The sequence below is a fragment of the Ursus arctos genome, unplaced genomic scaffold, assembly GCF_023065955.2.
Source record: "Ursus arctos isolate Adak ecotype North America unplaced genomic scaffold, UrsArc2.0 scaffold_20, whole genome shotgun sequence".
NCBI classification, from domain to species: Eukaryota; Metazoa; Chordata; class Mammalia; order Carnivora; family Ursidae; genus Ursus; species Ursus arctos.
Window position 1 is genome coordinate 31,770,697 of NW_026622875.1, and position 22,885 is coordinate 31,793,581.

The following is a 22,885-nucleotide window of genomic DNA, read 5'->3' on the forward strand; positions in this document are numbered from 1 at the left end:
TGGGCATATTGATGTTTCCTGGATGATTTATTCCACTCATTTCAATGTTTGAAATTTCTCATAATAGAAAAGAATAAAAAAAATTAAGTAGGAAATGGAGAACCAGAAGATACCTCCTCAAGGGTTAGGACTGGGGGTGGGTCAGAACTAGGGCACCAGCGTTGCCTGGAGAAGCCTGCAGCCATTCATTAGGAGACTTTGAGCAGGAAACTGAACCCCCATGAAGGACATATTCTCTTCTGTCCCCTCCCCTGCCAATAGGGACACCTTGAGGAGGAAGGTCTGCCCTAGTTAGGTGGATGAAAGAAAATTTCCTGATATTCGGCATTACTTTATAGTAAGTCATATATCAAAGGTGACTCCTTTGATTGTGCATAGATTCGAGAGACAACCCAGCCCCCCTTCCTCTCACAAGGGAATTTTCGACCTTATCTAAAGGAAGGCATCTGTTTTTTTGAGTTCGAGTTCTAATTTGACAAAATGGCATGTGGTAAACAGAATGGAAGGAGGAGACAATGTTATTAGGAGCCAAGGGAACATCAAGAAACCTCCCCAAGACTGGCTGTGCCCTGGTTCTGAATTTGATTACAGTGTCCAGCATGAAGCAGTGAGCACTATTAAATCTTCTGCTACAGTTTGACAAGGAAGGCCAAGTTTGCAGAGTTATTTTCGAGATCTGGCCATAGATCAGAGACAAAACCTCCCAGCTACATTGGCCCAATGGGTGGGTTATTTCCAACACCCACTGACAACGGGGTCTGAGTGGAAAGACCCTGTGTTTCTAGCCACTATGTTTCCACACCTTCATTTTTCCATAGTGACATTCTAGCTCTATTGACACTTGTGATTCAAAACCACATGGCTCACTTAGCCCTTTTCCCAGACCACCCCCATCCCTGCCCCCACTGCCTTCAGTATTTGTTGTCTGAGGGTTCCCAGCAGTGAGGAGGAGGGAAGAGGGTCCCTGGGAGTCCCCTGGCTCCCCTCAGCACAAGCATTTCTACTTACTGGCCTCGCTGAATCACTTAAATCCCTGGATTCCAGAAAGTGGGGAAATCTCAGGCTGACCACTTTGGACTCAAGTGAACAATAGAGCTTCTCAAATAAACAAGTTGGGAAGAGGAGCCTTAGGCTTTCCACAGCACTGTAACTGTGTGACTGTACCATTCTGAGATCTCAATCCCTATTGCTGCTTTGGGTCTAAAAGACCTTTCAAGACAAAAAAATCCCATCCTGTGTGCTCCAGATAAGAGGTTCTGTTTTATGTGCATAAGTGGAATTTTGTTTAATTGTTTAGAAGAGATAATACAGTCATGTGATTCAAAATTCCAAAAGCCTGAGCCGAAGGCAGATGCTTCACCGACTGAGCCACCTGGGTATCCCCAATTTCAATTATTTATTATCATTTAGTTTTCTGTGTATTCTTTCAGGAATATTTTATGCATAGACAAGCAGATGGGTAGGCATACTATATTCCCCTTCTTTCTCAGAGGGTTACTTAAATAAACAATTGTACATATGCTGCTACTTCTTGGTTTCTTCACAGTATTTCTAAGAGATTATTCTCTGTAACTACATTAATTGCATCTACATTCCTTTCTATGGCTGCATAATATTCCTTCATTTGGAAGACATTTTACCTAAAGCAGAAAGTGAAAACATTCTTTAAACTACCTTTACATAGCCTAAAAAATCAATGATCAACACACTTAGTAACATGAACAGGACACTGATTGTGTGCTAAGCACTAGCCCACAACAACCTTAAGTATTATTAATACTTTATCCCTTTGACAGATAGGTAAACTGAGGCTCACAGAAATACCCGTAAGTGACAGAGTCATGACTTGAACCCAGATCAGTTGTCTCCTTGTCTTAGTTGCTCTGCTCTCACACAAATTCCAACTACTTGTGCAGCCTGAGACACCACCAGATGATCTACTTCACTCCTCACTCATTATTTATTTCTGTTATTTTATTTTATTTTATTTTATTTTATTTTTTTAAAGATTTTATTTATTTATTCGACAGAGATAGAGACAGCCAGCGAGAGAGGGAACACAAGCAGGGGGAGTGGGAGAGGAAGAAGCAGGCTTATAGCGGAGGAGCCTGATATGGGGCTCAATCCCATAACGCCGGGATCACGCCCTGAGCTGAAGGCAGACGCTTAACCGCTGTGCCACCCAGGCGCCCCTATTTCTGTTATTGTAATGTTACATACAGACTACGGGCTGCTAGAGTCAGTCCTATGAATCTTCTTCTTCAATATAGTAGTCCAGTACATAGTAGGAGGTGCAATAAATATTGGTCCTTCTGTTTATGGGAAGTATATCAAAAATCATATATCTCAAGTAATTGTCATAATTAATTTAGAAGTGGAGACAGGTTTGAACATACTACTACTACTACTAATAATACAGAGAATCTGAATCAATTCAAGTGGATTTTATGGCCCCATTTAGAAAAATGAAATTGAACTAAATGCCAAGTGGCGGTAGATGGGTATGTGGTCAGAAAACCGAGCATCTTGGCCTGCCTGGGTGGCTCAGTTGGTTAAGCATCTGCCTTTGGCTCAGGTCAATGATCTCAGGGTCCTAGGATTGAGCCCTGCTTCTCTCTCTGCCTGCCCCTCCCCCTGCATGTGCTTTCTCTCTCTCTCTCTGTGCCAAATAAATAAATAAAATCTTAAAATTAAAAAAAAAAAAGAAAATTGAGCATGTTGTCAAATCAGCCACCATTTGCTGGCATTCTATTTGAAAACTTCATACTTAATAAACTTCGTCTTACTGTCTGGCAGGGCCCACAACGGCGGGCCTGTAACTTGGCATCCATTGTCCATTTTGAAGGGGGCAAGACGCCACATAGATGGAGGGCCCCTTCTCCTGACAGGGATGAATTGGATACAGGAAGTGGCTTGTCTTACCAGCTAGTTTCCGCACAGGATTGCACAATTTCCAGAGGGTGGACACTCTCAGGACAGCAGTGCCCTGCGGGGGTTCCCAGAAAGCTCACCTCTGTCTGGGGAGGGAGGCGGTGTGGTGGACTCTGCCCCTCAGCAGGCCTTTCTGCTGAGAAGTCAGTATGCTAAGACACTGTCCTCAGGTGTGAGCCTGTGCTCCCCATGTCTAGCAGGTCTAGTGTTGCCCCTCGAGGCACAACAGTGCCTGAGTACAAACTCTACCAGCTTAGAGCCGGGCCATTCCCTGCTTTCTCCTTTGATTCTCCAATAGCCCCTTAAATTACCTTCCATTGCATCCCCATTTCCAGGTGAGAAAGACTGGCTCTGACATTCGAGGTCCCCTGGAGCAGGGCTTCTGAGCCCACACTTCCAATTCCAAAGCCCATGAGAAGTCCCCTGCTCAGCCTCTGGCTTTAGCTGGGAACTGGGAATTCGGAAACAGACTCTTCCACACTATGAGCAAATCTCTCCAGCCTCAATAAGAGCAGATGGGACTACAGTAGAAATGAGGCCTCCCAGGAAGGGGCAAGTGGCCTGGATTCCAGCCCTCTTACCGCCATTTGGAATAATGGTTACAACCAGTAACTGAGCTTAACCATGTTCCAGGTGCAAAGCTCTGTACCTATTAGCTCATTGAATCCTCACTGCCATCTAATAAGGTAGGTACTCTTATTATTCCCATTTTACAGAGGTGGAAACTGAGGAATTGAGATATTAAACCAAGACAACTTGGCCAAGATCATTCAGCTAGTGGGTCACGAAGATGTCACTCAAGGCCAGAGCTGTTTGAATACAAACCCCATGCCCTTTACACATGTGCCATGGCTTCTCAGGTGCCGGGGCTCACAAGAGAAACACGTGCCAAAACCCCTTCGTTGTGTAGGTGCTAATTCCATAAATTAGCAAGCAACTCATTAGCCACAAAGTCAGAGAAAGTCTACGGTTTTGAAATTTGGTCCATCCCTTCATTTTACAGAGGAGGAAACTGGAGTCTCACAGAGAGCAAATAGCTTGTGCAACACTACACATGTGTCCTAGGAGTTACTGGCAGGTCCAGAGAAATAACGCGTTTCTTAAATTCTACCTCAGGGCCTGAGCACTGTGCTACAAGGTCTCTCTAAGAACATCAGTAAACAGGCAAGTTACCAAACCCACTGACTAAACGTGCCTGTACTGCCTTCCTTAGCAGCAATCCCCATGGCGGCCAGCTCTAAGCCTGCTGGGCAGGCACACTCTTTCAGGGCTTTCTAGCAGAGAAAGTGCAGGCCAGGGCAGTTGACTTAGGTAACTGAAGAAAGTTTAAAAACCCCATTTACCCTCACATACTTTGTGTATGTGAGGGGATTTCCAGGACCCAAACTGTCCAGACAGCCATCTCAGCCTTCCACTCCTCACTTTGTATGGGCAGACATGGAGAGTGAAGGACAGTGCCACCCAAAATGACACTGCACCCTCGGGGCCCTCATGCTCCCTGGACACAGAGGACACTCTTCTTTTCCACTGTTAATTTTCCCTACCATGACCTTGCTGATGCAGCTCTAAGAATGATGGACCAAGAGGGGGAGAGGGCTGTTGTACTTGCTTGGAGCCCCCCAAATCCTGCACACTCATCTCAATGGTTCAGAATTTGGTTTCTGAATGACCACAGAGAACTTGGAAGCCTTTTGGGGGCTAGTCCATGAGGTCCACCCCAGTATGGATGACCTCAGAAACTGAACCAGTTGTTTGGGCACAAAAGGGCAGCCCAGTTTCAACTTTCAACAGTGATCCATCCCACAGGAACTTCCTAAAGGGGACAAGTTGAAACATTTGAACAAAACCCCAGTCACAGTAAAGTAAGAAAGCCCCAGGCAGATAGGTAGGTCTCTATGCATAGGATGGCCATCATCACCCCATCCCCCACCCTCCTGGGTCCCTGAGAAGCCCCATGCTATGCTTGAGACCCCTGGAAGGTCCCTCCTGGAGCATGTGTCCTCAGAGAGAACTAGCAGCTGTAGCCGGAAAGCTCCTGGGGCTTTCTCCAGTCTTTTCAGAAAGATACCAAGAAGGCCAGGGGAGCAGCAGGGTGGGATGAGTGGGGAAAGGAGTGGGGAGGCCTGGCAGGGAGGGAGACTGTCCAACTCACATTCATGTTTCCTTCTTTGCTTTCCTCTCTTTTTTCAGCCCCCAGCTGGTTTTACGGCGCAAAGCCCTCAGCGGCCATGAGGCCTCTCCTTCAGCTGTTCCCAGCTCCCAACACACGCCTCACGCTTGTGCTTATGTTGGTTGCTGTGGAGACATAAGTATGGGCTTGAATGGAGCTAAATGCTCCTGGGCTGGGAGATGGAAAAGAGCCAGGTGTATTTTTAAAGCCATCTGGGAAAGCCGGTCACCACGAGAAGAGCCTTCTTTCCTGGGCAACGTGTTCCTGCTTTAGGGACTAGGTCGCAAATGCAAAACAGAAAATAGCTGAGCCCCTCTATTTGCCTTAACTCACTGGATATTTTAAGCAATAAGTTATTGTGTGGGTGGGTTGTATTTAAACTTTTGCTTTTAACACAAATGCATCTTAGGGGAAATCATGACCTCTTGGCAGGTGTACAGACACTGTGAGGTCCTGGAAATAATGACAGAAATAATGACACGTTATACACCAGGCACTATTTTAAGTACCTTACATTCATAAGTAGCCCACTTCATCTTCACAACTCCTCTGTGACTTAACCCCTGCTTTTAACCCCATTTTACTGGGGGAAACTGAGGCACAGAAAGGGCAATTTGTTTGCCCAACATCACAAAGCTAAAGAAAACACAAGGTTTGAACCCTGGCAGCATGGCACCAGAGGCCCTACCCCTAACCTCCAGAATATTCTGCCTCTACAATGGTTTGGGTGGGTCAGTAAGTTCTGATTTGGAATTCTGACCCTGGCACTGTGTGACCTCAGCCAAGTAACCACACCTTCCTGAATGTGAGTTTCCTCTTTGGTAAAATGAGGGTACTACTGGCTTGTGAAGTTGTTGTGAAGATTTGAAGTCATATATGTAAAGAGTCTAGCAAAGAGAAAGTGCTCAAAGCAAGATAGCCATATTAGCATAGCTCTCTTAAAGGATCAATGGTGGACGCAGCTGCTTCCCTGCCCAGATGCCACAGCATTCATCAGGCCCTATGGGCTTCTAGCTCCTACCACAAACACCTGTGACTATGCCAGAGGGCTTCACCAACCATGAAAGTTGCTTGGGGCAAGCATGTCCCTAGGAGTTGGTGGGTAAATATCCCAGTCCTCGGTCTCCCTGTCTCTCCTGCTCTCCCCAGGACAACTGAACCCCAGAGGCCCACAGCAGCAATCCGCTCATGATCTCCCTCCATGCTGACTGCCTTCCCTCCCCTATCTCACTTCCCCATGCCCTAGTGGGATCACCGCCTAAATAAACTACTGACACTCAAATCCTCGTCTCAGGGTCTGCGCTAGGGAGGAACCCACATGAAGACAATACATGTGCCTGTGCCTTTGATTCTAATGCCACTTCAAGAATAGTCTTGGGACACTTTACTGAGTGGAGAGTTAACTATGCAAGACTAAATAACAGCCCCGAAAGAGGTCCAGACTGATGCCTAGAACTGTAAATGTTACTTTATAAAGCAAAAGGAACTCTGCAGATGTGATTAAATTAAGAAGTTTACGATGGGGGATCAACTTGATGGGCCTTAAATGTGATCACGAGTGGCCTTTTAGGAGAGAGGCAGAAGGGGGCGCCTGGGTGGCTCTGTAGGGTAAGCATCTGACTCTTGATTTTGGCTCAGGTCATGAACTCAGGGTTATGAGATTGAGCCCCGCGTCTGGCTCGGTGCTGTGTGTGGAGCCTGCTTAAGATTCTCTCTCTCCCTTCATGTAACACTACATCAAAAACTAATGATATACTGTATGGTGAATAACATAACATAATAAAAAATTTTTTAAAAAAAGACATATTTTGAGAACCAAAAAAAAAAATTCTCTCTCTCCCTCTGCTCATGCTCTCTCCCTAAATTAACTAAATAAAATCTTTTAAAAAAAGAGAGAGGCAAAAGAAGACTTGATACAGAAGGCAACATGACCACTGAAGTTAAGATGCTATGCCACTGGTTTTGAAGATGGAGAAACCAGAAACCAAAGATTGCAATGAATATAGCTTAAAACTAGAAAACACAAGACATTTTGCCAGAGAGCCTATGGAGGAAGCACAGCCTTCCCAACACCTTGAGTTCTGCCAAGTGAAACTGATTTCGACTTCTGACCTCCAGAACTGTAACTGAATAAATGTTTAAGGCACTATCTTTGGGGTGATTCATTCCAGTGGCCCCAGGAAACTAATACAGTGGCTCCGAGGCAAACTTGGGCAGTGGTTCTCAAGGTGTGGTCCCTGGACCTGTAGCATCGGCAGCACCTGGGATCTTATTAGAAATGTAAACTCCGGGGCCCGACCCCAGAGCTACTGACTCAGAAATTCCAGAGGTGGGGCCCAGCATTCTGGGTTTTACAGAGCCCTCCTCCATGTGATGCTGACGCTGGCTACGGTTGGGCTAGGTTAACCACGGCTAGCCGTTAGACCACCCGGAGAGCTTCAAACACTATCAGTGCCGGAGCACATGCCCCAGAGAGTGACTTAATTGGTTTGTTCAGCCTGGTCACTGGGCTTCTGTAAAACATCCCAAGTGATTCTTACGTCTAGCCAGAGCTGAGAACAAGCGCCATAGTTTGAGAATCACTAATCTAGAACATTGACTTTCAGACTGAACTCCGCAGAGCTTGGGAATTCTGGAAAAATCACCTGAGACTTCTAAAGGAGGAGGAGGCAGAGTCCAAGCCAGCAGGGGTTCTGGCCCCAGAGGCCAAAATGTCACATGCCCAGATGCGGCTGGACAGGTAAATGTAATAAGGAAAGCAGACCAGGCGTAAGACAAGAGGGTGCAGTGGGGATCTGAGGAGCTGGGGCTGAGCAGCCAGCCAGCACTGCATTCCAAACAGCCCTTGTCATATCAGAATACGGCTTGGACTGTCAGGTTGTCCCACCTGTCAAGAGTTTGTTGTTGTTGTTGTTTAAGAGACATCTGAAGCATTTTTTAAAATGTTAAATCACTCTATTTTAAATGTTAGCAACGAAGGCAATGAAAAAGTCCCTCTTTTTTTGAAGTAATGCAACATCTACAACATGAAGTGTGAACACGGCCACACGTGGAGCCTGGCTTCGGTCCCTGGCGGCTGCTCTTTGAGTTCATCTGTGCCGCAGGTGTCTTTCTTTCCCCTCTGGGGCCCAGCGGGCTGGCCTGGCCAAATTCTTTTCAGGGTGATCACAGAACTCCATAGGGGTCAATATGCCTGTTTGCTCACTGCTGCATCCCAGGTCCAGGTACACAGTTGGCATTTAGTGTTTATTGAATGAATATTTCTAGCCATTCTGTGAGACAGACTCTTGACAATCATTGACGGATGAGGAATTTGAAGCTCACCACAGTGAAACGACCTCCCCGCAATCACCTCGCTCATGATCAACTTGATCAGGATTCAAACCCAGGACTCCTCCCAGTAAGGACTACTATGAAGAGCAAAAACAAACGCAGCTGTGAAAATCGTTTGCAAAATGGGAGGTTTGGGGCTAATTCGTACCAATTAAAGAGTAATACGAGTAGGTGCTTACAGTGTGAGCTACATTTCAAGAAGATGGGATGCCAGCTTATTTGGTGACTCACTGATGCCAGAGGGGCTTTCTATTCGTTCTGGAGCCATGTTGTTTTTGTGTGGTTGTGAATCTGGAGAAAGCAGGCGTGAGTGTAGTGTATGGTGACGAGGAGGTCCGGCCCTGGATATCAGAAGGGACAGCCTCCCATCTCACACCCAGCTCTCTCTGTATCTGAGCTGCAGCTGAACCTACAGCTTTATTCAGAGACTTGGGAGGAGGTAAAATGGGAGGCCGGCCCCCATGGAGGGCCCTCTAATTTAAGAGCCCTCTCTGATTGGATTATGCAGAGGAAATAGGAAAAGCTAAATCAGAGGAGATGGCTAGAAGTGCATTATGGAACATTAAACAGTGGCTGATCATCATCAGACACAAATAAATGGCCCATAATCTACTGTCCAGAACATGAATGGTTCCCAAGTGGTGACCTGGCTGGCTTCCAGGCAGGGGAGTGCAGAGCTGGACAGCAGGTCTTTTCAGTCACAAAACCCCTGCTCTGGGTCATATCCCAGCAGCCAACAGAAGATTCTGGTGCCCAGACAGTATTCACATCTTTCCACATGATCTCACTCTATTGGACTACTTTTGGGTCTTCTCATCATCTGGTCTGTGAGGCCTGGACCCAAACATCATCTGGGGAGCTCCTGCCTAGCTGGGAAACCCTGTATTAGAAAAGGGAAGCCACATGTCTCTGTGGTGGGCCTAGGGTAGGTTGGCTCAGAGTGTCTGAAAAGAATTTCTGTGTAGTGGTATTCTCCTGGTTCCAGGAAGTCTCCTTCTCCAAAATACTTTGGTTGAAGCTCATTTTATTAGAGCATCCTTTAGTTTAAGCCCCCAGTAAAATGCAAATACCTTCAAAAAGGAGATAAAGTAGTACCCTGGCTGGTCCTACACACTTTAGTATAAGGTAATCTTCAATCTTTTGCCAAGAGTTTTCGGCGTTGAAATGCTGAGGACAAGGTAGGAGGGAATGGAGAATAAAGAATCTAGAGGAGAGTTTCTGAAGGATAGGAAGGTAGTCTGCAGGACCTGAAAAGCTAATATCACTATTTGTCCATGGACATTGGTCTACCTTGGTAAAAGCCCTGAACTTAAAGTCAGACGGTGGGATTCCTGTCTCCAGGTCTCCCCATTTTATGTTAGCTCTGTGATCTTGAGTAAGTCACCTAACCTCTCTGAGCCTTCATTTCTTCAGCTGAAAAGTGGGAGTCATGCCACACCCATCCCAGGGGTGTTGTGAGAATTACATAAATCGAAGTGTGTGGAAGGTCTGCCCTTCTATAAATATTGTCCTTGGGTCCGTGCCACCACATTCTAGAAATTGTACAACCACTGAGCTACATCTGTGAATGGATCTTGGAGCTGAGTCAATCCACAGACCCATAGTAAGCCCAGCCAGGGCCTGCCAAACCCAGGCTAGATCAGCTGACCTTAGTTGGCCCACAAACACATGAACTTCAATGATGAATGATTGTTGTTCAAGCCACTGAGTGTTAAGATGGTTCATTACTCAGCGATAGTTAAAACAATATACCAAAGTTATAGCTCCAGACATTTTAAATATTAGGGCCACGTTCAATAGAGATCATTCTAAAATATATCTGACATTTATCTGCCTTCTTAAGCAAAATTAAGTGCATACAATTCAGTCTTCACTGGGTCATTCATGCTCATATAGTGAAAAACAATTAATGTGCTATAAGTCAATGGTGCCCTCAGGGGTTACCTACAGAATAGGGGCTTTAGAAATAATTCCAAAATAATTTCAGTCTACTGTTCTTTTTTGATCTCAGAACTATTCCTTGCTTATTGGTCATTTTTCTTGTAATCAGTTTTGTCAGCTGTCTTTTGTTGTTGTTGTCATGGTGTCCATGGTAAGCAGGAACTCACCCTCCCCAGTTTAATGTGCCACACCTAATTCACCACCCTTCTAGAAACCTGCTATGCAAGTCTACTAGAATGTTGTCTAAAGTAACGGTTAGTAGTTTTGGAGTAAGGGCCTGAGCTAGTTTCCTGTGTATCAAATGCATGTGCTTTAATGCTGGGATTTCTATCATCACTTTTGGCCTCTTTGATGCTTTTTGCTCTCTTCTGTGGTTCTCCTGTGGGACCTGGCAGTGGAGGTTGCCAGGTAATGAACCTCTGCTCTAGATAGCTGGTGCTGTGTCTGGAGTTGTTAGAATACAGTCCTTCCTGGAGAGAGTGAAGGACTGGCTCAGCTATGAAGGGAAGTACTGCTCTACAAGCCTGTAAGAGCTCTCCCTCCATCCTGCTCTCCCTGGGCCAGTTAGCATATGCTGCCTGTGTTTCAGCAACGGCTGACCACAGATTCCCCAGGGCAGAGGCAGGATCCCACCCATCTCTGTGTCCTCTGTAGCCCTTAGCATAATGCCGGGCACATAGTAGGCACTCACTAGGGTATGGTGGGTCGCCCTGGTTTCTACGAGCACCCGGCTTGTCTTTCACATCAAATTACTGGAAAATATTTTCAAAGAATTAAAGTTGTCCTGTGTCACAGAACAGTTGCCATTTCAGGGCATAAGTTTATTTCTGAACCGTGCTATGAAGAAGCCATGGCAACTGAATGTGGCAACAAAGCCAAGAGACTTTACAGGTGAAAGCAGATTTTTTTGCTCTGTTGCGCTGTTACCTTAGTGATTCCCCCTAGGTTTACCCCATGGTTTTACCAAACATCTAAGGACCACATTCACAACCAGAAGATCTGGATTTAGAAGTTCCTCAGGAAGTGCCAGTGGCTGTGTGGGCTAACGATTCCACATTCCCACCCCTCCCCCTCACTCTGCACCCCAGAAACTGACCCCCGTGGACTGCATCCAGAGGCTCTCCTGACCTCCGGCTTTGGGCTGGGTTTGGCTAATGGAAGGCACTGCCAAGAGGGGGCTGGACTGAAGGAGAGAGATTGGGGTATTTCGTCTCTACTTTCTCCATTCTTTGGGTCCCTCTGTCATCACAGCTCCAGCTCAGGGGCCCCTCCTTTAAGGTTCCAAATCTTCTTGGGATCAATTTCCCCATTTCTTCCTCTTGCCTTTTCAAGCACAAGGGTGGTAAAGACTTCCCAAGGTTGCTAATTCCTCAACTTTCCTTGTTGGTTTCCTTAACCTCGCTCACACCTCTGAAAGTGGTCCCTTCATTCAAGTCTCCTCATCTGAACCATCTGAAGTGCTTCTTTTTCCTGCTGTTACCCTGACTGCTCCAATCTATACAAAGTCCTACTTAAGAGATGTCTAAGCTGCACCAGGGGTCTCTCTAGGGCAAGGAGTTCGGAAAAAATCAGAGGTTCTTCTCTCTCTAGCTTTCAGAGCTTAGCAGCTATTTGTTTCTATCTAAATTATGTGATACAAAATGAAGGCGAGCCCCAAGCTACAGATGAGGAAAGTTATTACTCCTTCACCCACTCTTTCATTCATCAAACATTTACCGAGCACCTGCCGTGTGCCAGGCACTATCCCGGCCCTGGGGAGACAGTGGTGATGTACGAGATAGTCCCTGCCCACGTGGTGCTGATAGCCTAACACTGACTCTCTCCCAGAAGTCAGAGCCCACCGGAAGCAGAGCTAGAACCAGAAGAAGACGGAGTTTCCCGAAGTCCTGAGCCTTAAGCAGATTTTCAAAGGACTCTGTAGCCCAAATGAGGTTAAGAGCCCACTGAATTAGACCTAATTAACTACCAAGCTTCCCTGTTGAGTAGAATAATGACCCACTAGCTCCCAGAAGAAATGTGGTGCTCTCAAGTGGGACTTAGGTGGGGGCATACTGTCACACACCTATGGTGACACAACTGTTCACCCTTCCTGCCTACTCCTCACTCCCCAGTATTCTTCCCCAATCCCCCTGCCCCCTCCTTCAGCTCCTCACACCTTTGTCATCAGCCCGAGCCCTTCTCTGAGTCACTCCCTCAGGGCCCACAGATGCTGGCAGCACTGGGAGTGCAGCGTGCTGCTGCACCGCTCTGAGGGACACAGAGAGGTTGGGGACTGGATTCAGAGATATGTCCTCTCTGAGAACCTGGGTTTGCAGCAAAGGCCGTGAGAATGAAATTTCTGCCTCCATGAAAGTATGTATGAGACTCAAGTTGGGGGGCATGATTGAAACTGCTTTTGCTGGGGGAGAGGGGCGTAGCCAGGGGTGGCGGAAGTGAATGGAAGGAGGCTATACGGGGACAGGCAGCAAGCCTGGGGTCTGCCTGCCTCCCTCAAGCCCTCCGGAAACATTTGAGTTTCCTCAGAAAGGTTTAAATAAGTCCTGCCAGTAACACAATACTTCCCCTGCTCTAGGTCAGACGGGACAAGGGCAACCCGGTCCTTGGTGCCTGGTGCTCTCAGAGAAGTCTGGCGGGCTGGCATAAAAAGCCCCCTGCCCCCAAATCACCCAGCCCTACACTCGATAGACACGGCCCACTCCAGGCCACGCTGTCACTCTGGAAACTTCTACCTCTCCCCAGAAAGCTCCCATCCCCCAGGACCTCCAGCTGCCTTATTTAGGTAGAAGTTTCACCATGGGAAGAAAGCACAACAGGAAAGCAGACGGGGCTGGAGGGTCAGCGATTCTTGCTAGATCGCTGCCCCTGGCCCATGGGAGAATCACTGGACTCCCCTTTCCTCTGGTGGGATGGTCCTGGCGGTGCGCACTGCCTGAGCTCGGCAGAGGGGTGTTTGCTCCACAACGTCCCCCTTGCATCAAGCCCCCTTTGGAAGGGGTCAGGGATGTATTCATAGAAACGTCTGGGACTCCTTTCTCTCTCATTTGTATTCCTCTGTGCCTCTTTTAAGCTCCCTACAATTCCCAGTCAAAATGAAATCATGCAGCAAATGGGGAGAAGTGGGAGAGGCAGAAGTCATTTTTAAAAGGGTCTCTGGCTTTGAGCAGCTGGGTGGGGGCTGTTTGGAACAAGGGCAGAGGGAGCTTCGGAGACAGCTCGGGTGACAGGAAGCTGCTGGGGTGGCTGTCTCCCTCCAGCCTCCCTCCTCTGAGAACAGAATGGGGAAAATATCAGGACACATAGCAAAACAATCTTCCTTCCTCCCCCTGCCCCCGACAGATGGAAGAGAGGAAAGCTGTGGTCATCATTTACCTGCTGAAATGGGGAGGACGCTGTTGATGAAAGTAGGCTGAGACACGATAAAGCGGAAGGAAAGCTGAAGATAAATTCCCAGAGTCACTGGATTCAGGACAACCATGCTGGCTGGGGTCTGGCAAGTGTCAAGTTCTCAAGGCAAGGCTGCCGTGAAGCCTTGCTTATCTCTGCCTTTGTCTTCCTCACTGCAGTTTGCGCCTCTCTCTCTCTCTCCCCCTCCCTCTCCCTCTCTCCTGTCTCTCTCTCCTTTCCCCATGCCTTTACCAAGAAAGAATGCCAACCATTTCCCATTAAACCTTCTCCGTACTCCACAGGGTTATATTTATCTCAAGCACTGGATCAAATGCCCACATTAAAATTAATATGTCAGAATTTTCTCTTTTGGACACTGAGGTAAGTGGCTACTGAAGAGCTGATGAAAAGGCAGCCAAGTCCCAAATGTTCACTAGAAGAAGTCCTCAAAGGGCAGACAGATTTCCTCATCATCCACCAGCGTCTACCTGCTTGGAACTGGGGGGTCCTACAGCATCACGGAAACGGCTCGGATTCAAAGTGAATTTCCACAGAGAGCAATCCCTCTGCTGTCAGCCTGTGACATTTTTACCCACTCAGTGACAAACATAAAGTGGACCTTGGATTATTTTTCTTTAATCATCCAATAAAAATGGGGGAAGTATATTTTCCAAAATATTCCTTTTCTCTAGGAAAAAGTATTTATTCTCTCTCCAGAAGCAGCAACCTTTTATCTCGTCCAAAGCAAAATAAGTGAAAAGACAGAAAGTGAATGATTATCAAACTATATTTGGAGAAACAGCATCAATGACTTGATCTTTGGCTAGACAAAATTCAAGCAAAAAGTACTACATCCTTAAATGAATACCTCTTATGAGTTTATAAAGTCTGTTATAGAGATCCTTAGATTTTTAAAATAATGAAAATAATAATCTACAGAGTTGTCCATTTTACTTTCATTTACATAATGTCCTCCCAGTGCCTCATGGGAGTCCATTCAGAAATGGTTTGGTAGTTACTGGACTCTGGGTTGGGCCTGGGGGGAAGAGCACTGATCCTCATCCTGGGGGAAGGCAGAGTGTAAGGCGACACTCCCCAGCTCTTGCACCAGTCCCATCTGACTCCCAGCTCTGCTGTGACAGCAGACAAACAGTTTGACATTTCTGAGCCTCAGTTTTCTTATCATAAAATGGAGGCCATGCTCCCTTAAAGGTTTGTTGGAAAGGTTAAATGAGGTAACATGGGATGAATCATACATGAGTTAAAATCTGTGTACAGAAGACAGCGAATATGAAACCCAGGGAGCTGTGGATTGGGCACAGGGATGGCCACTGAAAATCTTTCCCATCCCTGTATGTGCGTGCCATTCTCCCCAGCAAGAGGTGGCGTCCATTCCCCCTCCCACTGAATTGGGCTGGCCTTGGGATTGGCTTTGACCGGTACAGTGTGGCGGAAGTCACACTATGCCATTTCCAGGCTGAGGCCTTAACAGAAGCCTGGCAGCTTCTGCCTTTGTCTTTTCTTAGAAACTGCCACACAAGAAGTCTGGACTACCAGATGGGCAACAGGGACAGGGAAACATCCAGCCCCTGGTGCTTGGCCACCTCAGATGAGGCACTGACCACGCGAGTGAGGACGGCTTGAATCAGCTAGTACTGTGCAGGTCTCCAGATGATGACGGCAGTCACAGGAGTCACAGCTTGTGAGACCAGCTGAAGAACTGCCTAGATGAACCCACCCCAGATTACAGATTCATGAGCATATAAAATAGCTGTTTTAAGCCACTTGGTTTTAGGATGATTTGTTATTTGTTGGCAATAGCTAACTGATCAAGGGTTTATAAGAAAATCTTCTGAAAGCATGAAAAATATACTTGGGTTACATTCAAAATTAACAGGACAGCTCTAGCTGTTCCTGAACTATTTGACAGAAGGATCTGTGATTGTTGGCTGAACCCACCAGGAAATTCTCAGGCTTGTTCTCCTTAACTCTTGAAACCTACAGTCCCAGCAGCGGGCTTTTGGTGGCTTGGAGAAGACGCGGTCTACCTAGGAGGAAGGTAACTCTTGAGTGACTTGGTGCCAAGAATCTGGACTTTCACCATCCAGCTCAGAATCCTCCCATGAAGCCAGAGTGATTTCTTCCTTCTCTCAACACCTAGATCTCACCATTGACTGTGCAGTCGGCACAAGGTGGACCAATATGTCTGGCCTGTGACGCCTGCTGCTACAGTTTTTGAGCTGCTTCTAAACCACCCTGCGTTGCTATTTAACTTGCCTTAATGTCCCTGAAGATAGAAGACTGTCCCGTAGCTCTGTGTACACCAGGACAGTCCTTGTCACCTAATCTCAACAGTGTCAGTTAATTTGATCAAATCACAGCACCATAGGATGAAAAGAAAAGTGGGAAAACGCAAAATCTTATGCTCCAGGCACACTGAGTTAATTGCATTTCCCAACCCCCTCTTTGTGCCTTTGCACATACAGGTGGCTGGTCTGGGTCTGGTACAGGAGAGGGTTTTGGCGAGGATGGGGGGAACGTGAGAGGGAATGTGGACAGACAGCCACAAAGAGTTAGGGCCTGCCTAGACGAGAGTACACACTCAGGCCACTGGCATGTGAGTCACTTCTGCCCTTTGGGGAGGCCGCAGCACAGAGGTATTAATAAGCCCCAATACTTATGAAACAGCTCTGTAAATTTCCATTTCCCATGGACTCTGTATTTTGTGAGCCTATCTCTTACAGGGTCACCTTGACTGAGAAGTTATCATCTTTCTTCAAACTCTCCTGGAAGGGCTCTCAATCTTTCAGAATCTAATAACACAGGCTATTAGATTATCCAGAAGGAAATTATTTGAGATTTGTGAGAGGCTTACACCAATGAAGCTAATCAAAACTTGAGCTTTCTCTCGCAGGCCATGGAGGCGGGAGTGTATGTATACTGACACACAATCTGATGGTACCCATCAACACATACCATACACATGTCATTTGACCCAGAAAGTCCATAGAAATACTCGCTCAACTGCTCAGTGGTTGAGGTGCAAGGATGTTCATTATAGCTGCAGATTTGAAACAGCCTGACTCTCCATGAAAATAAGATTGTTGAATAAAGCATGGGGCTTTTCTTCAGTGAAACATTATACAGTCATTACAAAGAATAAAGTAGTCTTTGCAACAAACGATGCTGGAAAAAGGAGTCTTCCATATGCAAAACAAACAAAAATTAATCTTAACTCTTACTTTGACCCGTACATAAAAATTAGCTCAAAATAGATCACAGACCTAAATGTAACAGCGAAAACTATTTAACTTCTAAAAGAAAACATAAGAAAATCTTAGTGACCTTGGATTAGGCAAAGATTTCTCCTTTTTAATTAAAATTTTTTTCTTAAATAAAAATGGTATATATTAAGGTATACGACATGATGTTTTGATACACTTATGTTTTGTGAAATGATTACTACAGTCAAGCTAATTAACATATCTGTCAACTCATATGGTCACCTTTTTTTCTAGTGAAAACGCTTAAAAACTACTCTTAGAAAATATCAACTGTACAAAACAGTATTATTGATAGCCACCATGCTGTACATTATTATTCATCCTCTATAACTGAAACTTTGTACTCTTTGACCAATATCTCTCCACCTTCCCCATCTTCCCTAACTCCTGGTAATCATCACTTGACTCTCTGCTTTTATGAAAAAAGTTTTTTAAATAGGACATGAAAAGTACCATTTAAGAAAAGTGTTAAATTGGACTTCATCAAAATGTTTAAACTTCTGCTCTTTGAAAAACAGTGTTAAGTTGAAAAGACAAGCCAAAGACTAGGAGAAAATATTTGCAAAATGTAGATGATAAAGGACGTGTATTCAGAATTTATAAAGAATTTTTACAACTCCATAATAATGAAACAAACCACCCAATTGAAAGAAAAGGGCAAAACACAGATACTTTACCAAACGAGATATATGAATGGTAAATGAGCACATGAAAAGGTACTCAACATCATTGGTCATTAGGGAAATCTAACTTAGAACCTTAATGAAACATTGCTGCATACTACTAGAATGGCTGAGTTTAAAAAGACAGCTCCAAGTGTTGGTGAGGATGTGGAGATGCTGGAGCTCTCACACACTGCTAGTGGGAGGACACAAATGGTACAACCACTCTGGCAGTTTCTTTTGAAGTTAAATAGACACTTATCGCACCACACAACAATTCTACTCTTTGGTATTTATACAAGAGAAATGAAACCTATATCCACCAGAAGAGACTTGTATGTGAATGGTCCTAACTATCTGGTTTGTAGTCACGAGAAACCAGAAACCACCCAAATGGCCATCAACTGGTGTAACCAATTGTGTACAATACAATACTACATAGCAGTAAAATGTAATGAACAAGTATGGATGTATCTCAAATGCATTCTGCTAGAGTCAACACAAAAGGCTACATACTGCATAACTTCATTTATAATAAGGCATACTAGAAAAGGCAAAACCACTACCAGCGTAGTGGTGGCCAGCAGTTACGGTCATGAGAGTCAGCTACAAGGGGAACTAAGGGTGGTGATGGAACTGTTCTTTATCTTGATTGGAGTGGTTGTTTGTATACTTTGTCAAAACTCATCAAACTGAATTCTTAAAAAGGGTGAGTTCTTTGTGAATTTTCCCCTCAATAAACTCGACTTTAAAAGAATAAGGCAAAGATAGTTCACATTTATGCCTGGACATGGAAGGCTGTCCACAGAATATTGCTGAGTAAAATTAGAAAGATGCAGTGCATCTGACCAAACATCTGAACAAACAAGCAAACCTATTTATCAATTACTTATATGTGCAGAGAGAAAGATCTAGAATAATGTACATTGCACCCTTGGGGATGGAAGAAGGAGGGAAATTACCTTTTAAATCTTATACATACTTCTATTATTGGAAATTTTTACAACGGGCATAACTTAATTTGTCATTTAAAAAATAATTTTCGTAACAAAATCAAATTCTTGGAGTAAAGAAAGGGAAAAAAGGGTGTCTTTTCTGCACGTATGAGGTCCAACAAGTCCCTGTCAATGTACTGAGAGGCACAGACAGACCATTTTTGATTGGTCCTGCCAGAGAACAGAGCTCTGAGCATGTTCTGGCCTGGAATTAAGGATGATTCAGTTATGCTGAGGCCTGGCCACCTCCCACTGGCAACTGCATCAGCAGGAGAGAGATAAGACTGGGCAACTAAGAAGCCCAGGGAAAGTCCCTCCTCACAAGCTCCCTGGCTTCTGGCAACTCAAGCTGAAATCAGAACCAGAACCCATGCAGCCTCGGAATGCAACGGAAAGTCCCACCAGAGAACCAGAAGAACTAGTAGGAAGTCTAATGAGAAGAATTAGACTCACCCTGCGTTGAGCCTGCAGTTCCATCTTCAGGGCAGGGAGCTTGGTCACCCTCACTTTCAGGGAAGAGATTTGCACTGAGTTGGTCTTGAACCACCTGGATGCAATCACAAAAGCAACAATAATCCAATTCAGTGTTTCCCAAACTGTGCTTCAGATGAGCACATTGTAAGAGATACTCAATTTTTAAAAAGCAAAGGAGTTCACATAAATTGAGAGACACTGTCTATTTTATGTCCTTCTTGGAAATTTACAATATATATGTAAGCTAAAGCCATTGGGAGTCCTGCAGTAAAGAAACCTATTTACTTTGCTTTTGCCTCAGATAGTATTTGACTCTCAAACCCAGTTTTATTTAATGCCTATTATTTGATTTCCCTTTTTCTTATCTATGTTTTATACAATAAACACATTACTCACATGCTAGATAGTTACTATGTTGAGCTTTTTTTTTTTTTTAAATAAAATCCTTTTTATTATTTTTTCCCCTTGGTTGTTCATGAGGGAAGCAGTGGGACTAGACTTATAATTCCCATTTTACAGATAAGGAAACTGAGGCTTATGTGAAGCTCTGGGGATAGCAGCAGACATCAGGTCACTGGCAGGTGGAGTGATGACTGGCAAGACTGAGCCCTCATGCTGGTACACCTAGCTAGATGCCATCAGTGCTCCCAGGCCTGAACTTGTTCTCCAAGGGAATGGCAGTCAACCTTGTCTTTACCTGAAACTGGACCTAGAAATGAGTCCAAGAATCATTCAGCTCTGAAGATGCAAAACCCATACTCTTGGTAGGGAGACAGGAAAGTTTTTATGGCAGGAAGTGAGAGAGGGCTGGAGACTTCAGAGAAGATCCCCAAATGGTTTAAGATAACCAAGGAGCAATGGTTCTTGAACTGAAGCCTGTAAAAAAGGAAAACATCCTGATTCCCAAGCAAAGCCAGTTTCTTGATGTTGCTTATTTCAAGAATCATAGAAATATATGAACTCAAAATAATTGGTTTTTTAAAAATATTTTATTTATTTATTTATATGAGAAAGAGCAAGATTGAGAAAGCACTGGCAGAGGGAACTGGAGAGGGAGAGGGAGAAGCAGGCTCCTTGCTGAGCAGGGAGCCCCACGTGGGGCTGGATCCCAGGACCCTGGGATCATGACCTGAGCCGAAGGCAGACACTTAGCCGACTGAGCCACCCAGGCACCCCTGACCCCTATTCTTATTAGTATAAAACTATTGCAGCAGGGGTGGTTAACAAGCAAAATGTACATATGCAACAGCCTTAATCACCAGGTAACAAAGCCTTAAGCATCTCACAGAATTCTCATTCTCCCAAGGTGTGTACTATTCCTATAAATTCCTAAGTATCAGCAAGAAATCCAGAAGGCATGCTGTAATTCTGCTATTCTGGCTTTCTAGAAAGCATACTTCTGGGCAGCCATTTACTTCTTACTGTGGCGAGTAATAATTCCTCAATAATTTTTGATAATTTTCTTCCATTAACAGATTTCTTTTTTTTTTTTTTAAAGATTTTATTTATTTATTTTGACAGAGAGACAGCCAGTGAGAGAGGGAACACAGAAGGGGAGTGGGAGAGGAAGAAGCGGGCTCCCAGCGGAGGAGCCTGATGTGGGACTCGATCCCAGAACGCCGCGGGATCACGCCCTGAGCCGAAGGCAGATGCCTAACGACTGCGCTACCCAGGCGCCCCTAACAGTGGATTTCTATTCAGGAACACATCTATTTCTTGCTGACCACCACCCTCTTCATTTCTCAGATTCAACCATTCCCCCCTACTTCAATGTCCAGTAACTGTTATGAGCCACCCAGGCACTCCCTCAAACTAATTGTTAAGCCACCAAAGGGCATAACAAATCTTAGTGCTACTCTTGGAGGAGGGTTGGTGAGTTTGTCCCAAATTTCTCCTAGGGTGAATCCCAGAAAACTTAGGTGACATTCACTTCATTCTCGTCTAGCCAGTCCAAATGCATGTTCCTGGCTGACTGCTGTTTGTATTTACCATGTGTTCATTGCAAAATTTTATTTTTATAGATTTATTGGAAGAACGTTATCACCCCAACCCCACCGCCCCATCACATCACCTCTACCACAATCCCACCTAAAGACAATGGCTCCTCTTATATTCCAAGAGATTAGATGGAGTACAGAGGAAGGGTCACCTCACAATTTGATTTGGTCCATGGTAAAGACAAAGCATCATTTCCTTTTCTTTTTTGAGAAAGGGAGTGCATGGGCACATGTGCCAAGTGGTGTGGGGGGGGGGAGGAGGAGGAGAGAGAGAGAGAGAAAGAACCTTAGTATGGAGCTCGATCTCATGATCATGACCTGAGCCAAACCAAGGGTCGGATGCTTAACAGACTGAGCCACCCAGTCGCCCCAACAAAGCAGTATTTTCAAATGATCTGGTCTCTGTACAACCAGAAGGAGAGGTCAAGGGCATGTGGCTGTGTTGTTTGGCAAGACCCTAGAACAGGACCATTCCTAACAGACTGATAGGCCAATACTGACCAAGGCTCTGAAGTAAAGAGTGGGAAAGGACACTGCCCGTGCCATGTATAATGACACATCCTCCTATCCCATTCCAGGAAGGGAGATCTTGGCCAAGATGACCAATAATCAGAAGCTACTGAGGAGCGTTTTAGAATCACAGACTCTTAGGAAACAATAAGCTATGACACAGAGAACACACACAGGCACTGCAGCACAAGCTGCTTTGGGGTCCATGTTCCTGTAACCAGGAGGTTCTCCGTCCCGCAGGCTATAGTGGAACAAACTGCACAAACGGGGGGCCACCGTGTGTTCTCTATGTAACCCACTCCTTCAAGTCTGAACGTGCTTTAAAAATAGCCCACAGAGAAAGGGTTTTCAGCAAGGCCAAATGTATACCTATACAATCTAGGATAAGAACAGGTGACTTTTTTTTTCAAGCACTAGAGAGAGAAAAATTTTCCACCGCGTTCTGGATTATGTGATTATCTGTTTCCTTATATACAGAGCTACTGAACGTAACTGTGCTGTTTCACAAACACACTGTCCTGTGTCCTCAGGAAGCACAGGCACAAGGCTAAACCGGAGAAGATGGAAACAGAAAAAGAACGATTCAGGAAGGTGAGATGGAGGTCAGAGGATTCATTCATTCCTTCCACAAATATTTACTCAGTTCCTACTGTGCCCCAGGCAAAGACCTAGGAGTTGGGGATTCAGCGTGAATCAAATGTACAAAATTTTTTTGCCCCCAGGGACCCACATTCTGGCGGGAGTCAGACAGACAGACAAGAAGCATATACGATAGAAGTCCACTGGTATTCAGCGTAAGGCAGAATAATGGAGAGATATAATTAATCAAGAGGGCTTCCATGAAGGGTGGTAAGAGGTAAAGAAATGAAGGAGGTAAGGAAGGGTTTTGAAATTAGTTCTCAAGGAGGGATTCATGAAAGAGTTGGAGGCAATTCTGACCCCACGGGATGGAAATACCAACTCAAGCCCCTGCTCGCTAAGCATCTATTATACTAGTACATGCTATTTTTGTAAAGCCTCACAGCAACTCTACGAGGTAGCTGCTACTATCTCCATGTTACAGAAAAAGAAACGGGGGCTGATAGGGCAGTTTAGGTCACCTGCCCAAGGGCACAGAGCTAGAGCACAAAGTTGGCTTCATACCCCAAGGCCTGGGTTCTTTACACCACACAAGCCAGAGCCAGGACCAAATACCTTAGGGAAG

At 45.3% G+C, this 22,885-nt stretch overlaps 1 protein-coding gene across 2 annotated transcripts in view; it reads right to left on the reverse strand.

The window, feature by feature from the left end:
- Positions 1–22,885, reverse strand: part of COLQ (collagen like tail subunit of asymmetric acetylcholinesterase) — an 86,947-nt gene that overhangs the window by 54,150 nt on the left and 9,912 nt on the right. Inside the window, exon 2 of one of the 2 annotated variants that reach the window (XM_044383391.3) lies at positions 19,154–19,247. Coding sequence is in view for 1 of the 2 variants with exons in the window: in XM_026496980.4 (XP_026352765.1) it covers positions 13,745–13,850 (106 nt within the window). In the remaining variant the exon portion in view is untranslated. Of the gene's footprint in view, positions 1–13,744; positions 17,087–19,153; positions 19,248–22,885 lie in introns of those variants that run through there. The other variant, XM_026496980.4, reaches the window with a different exon arrangement.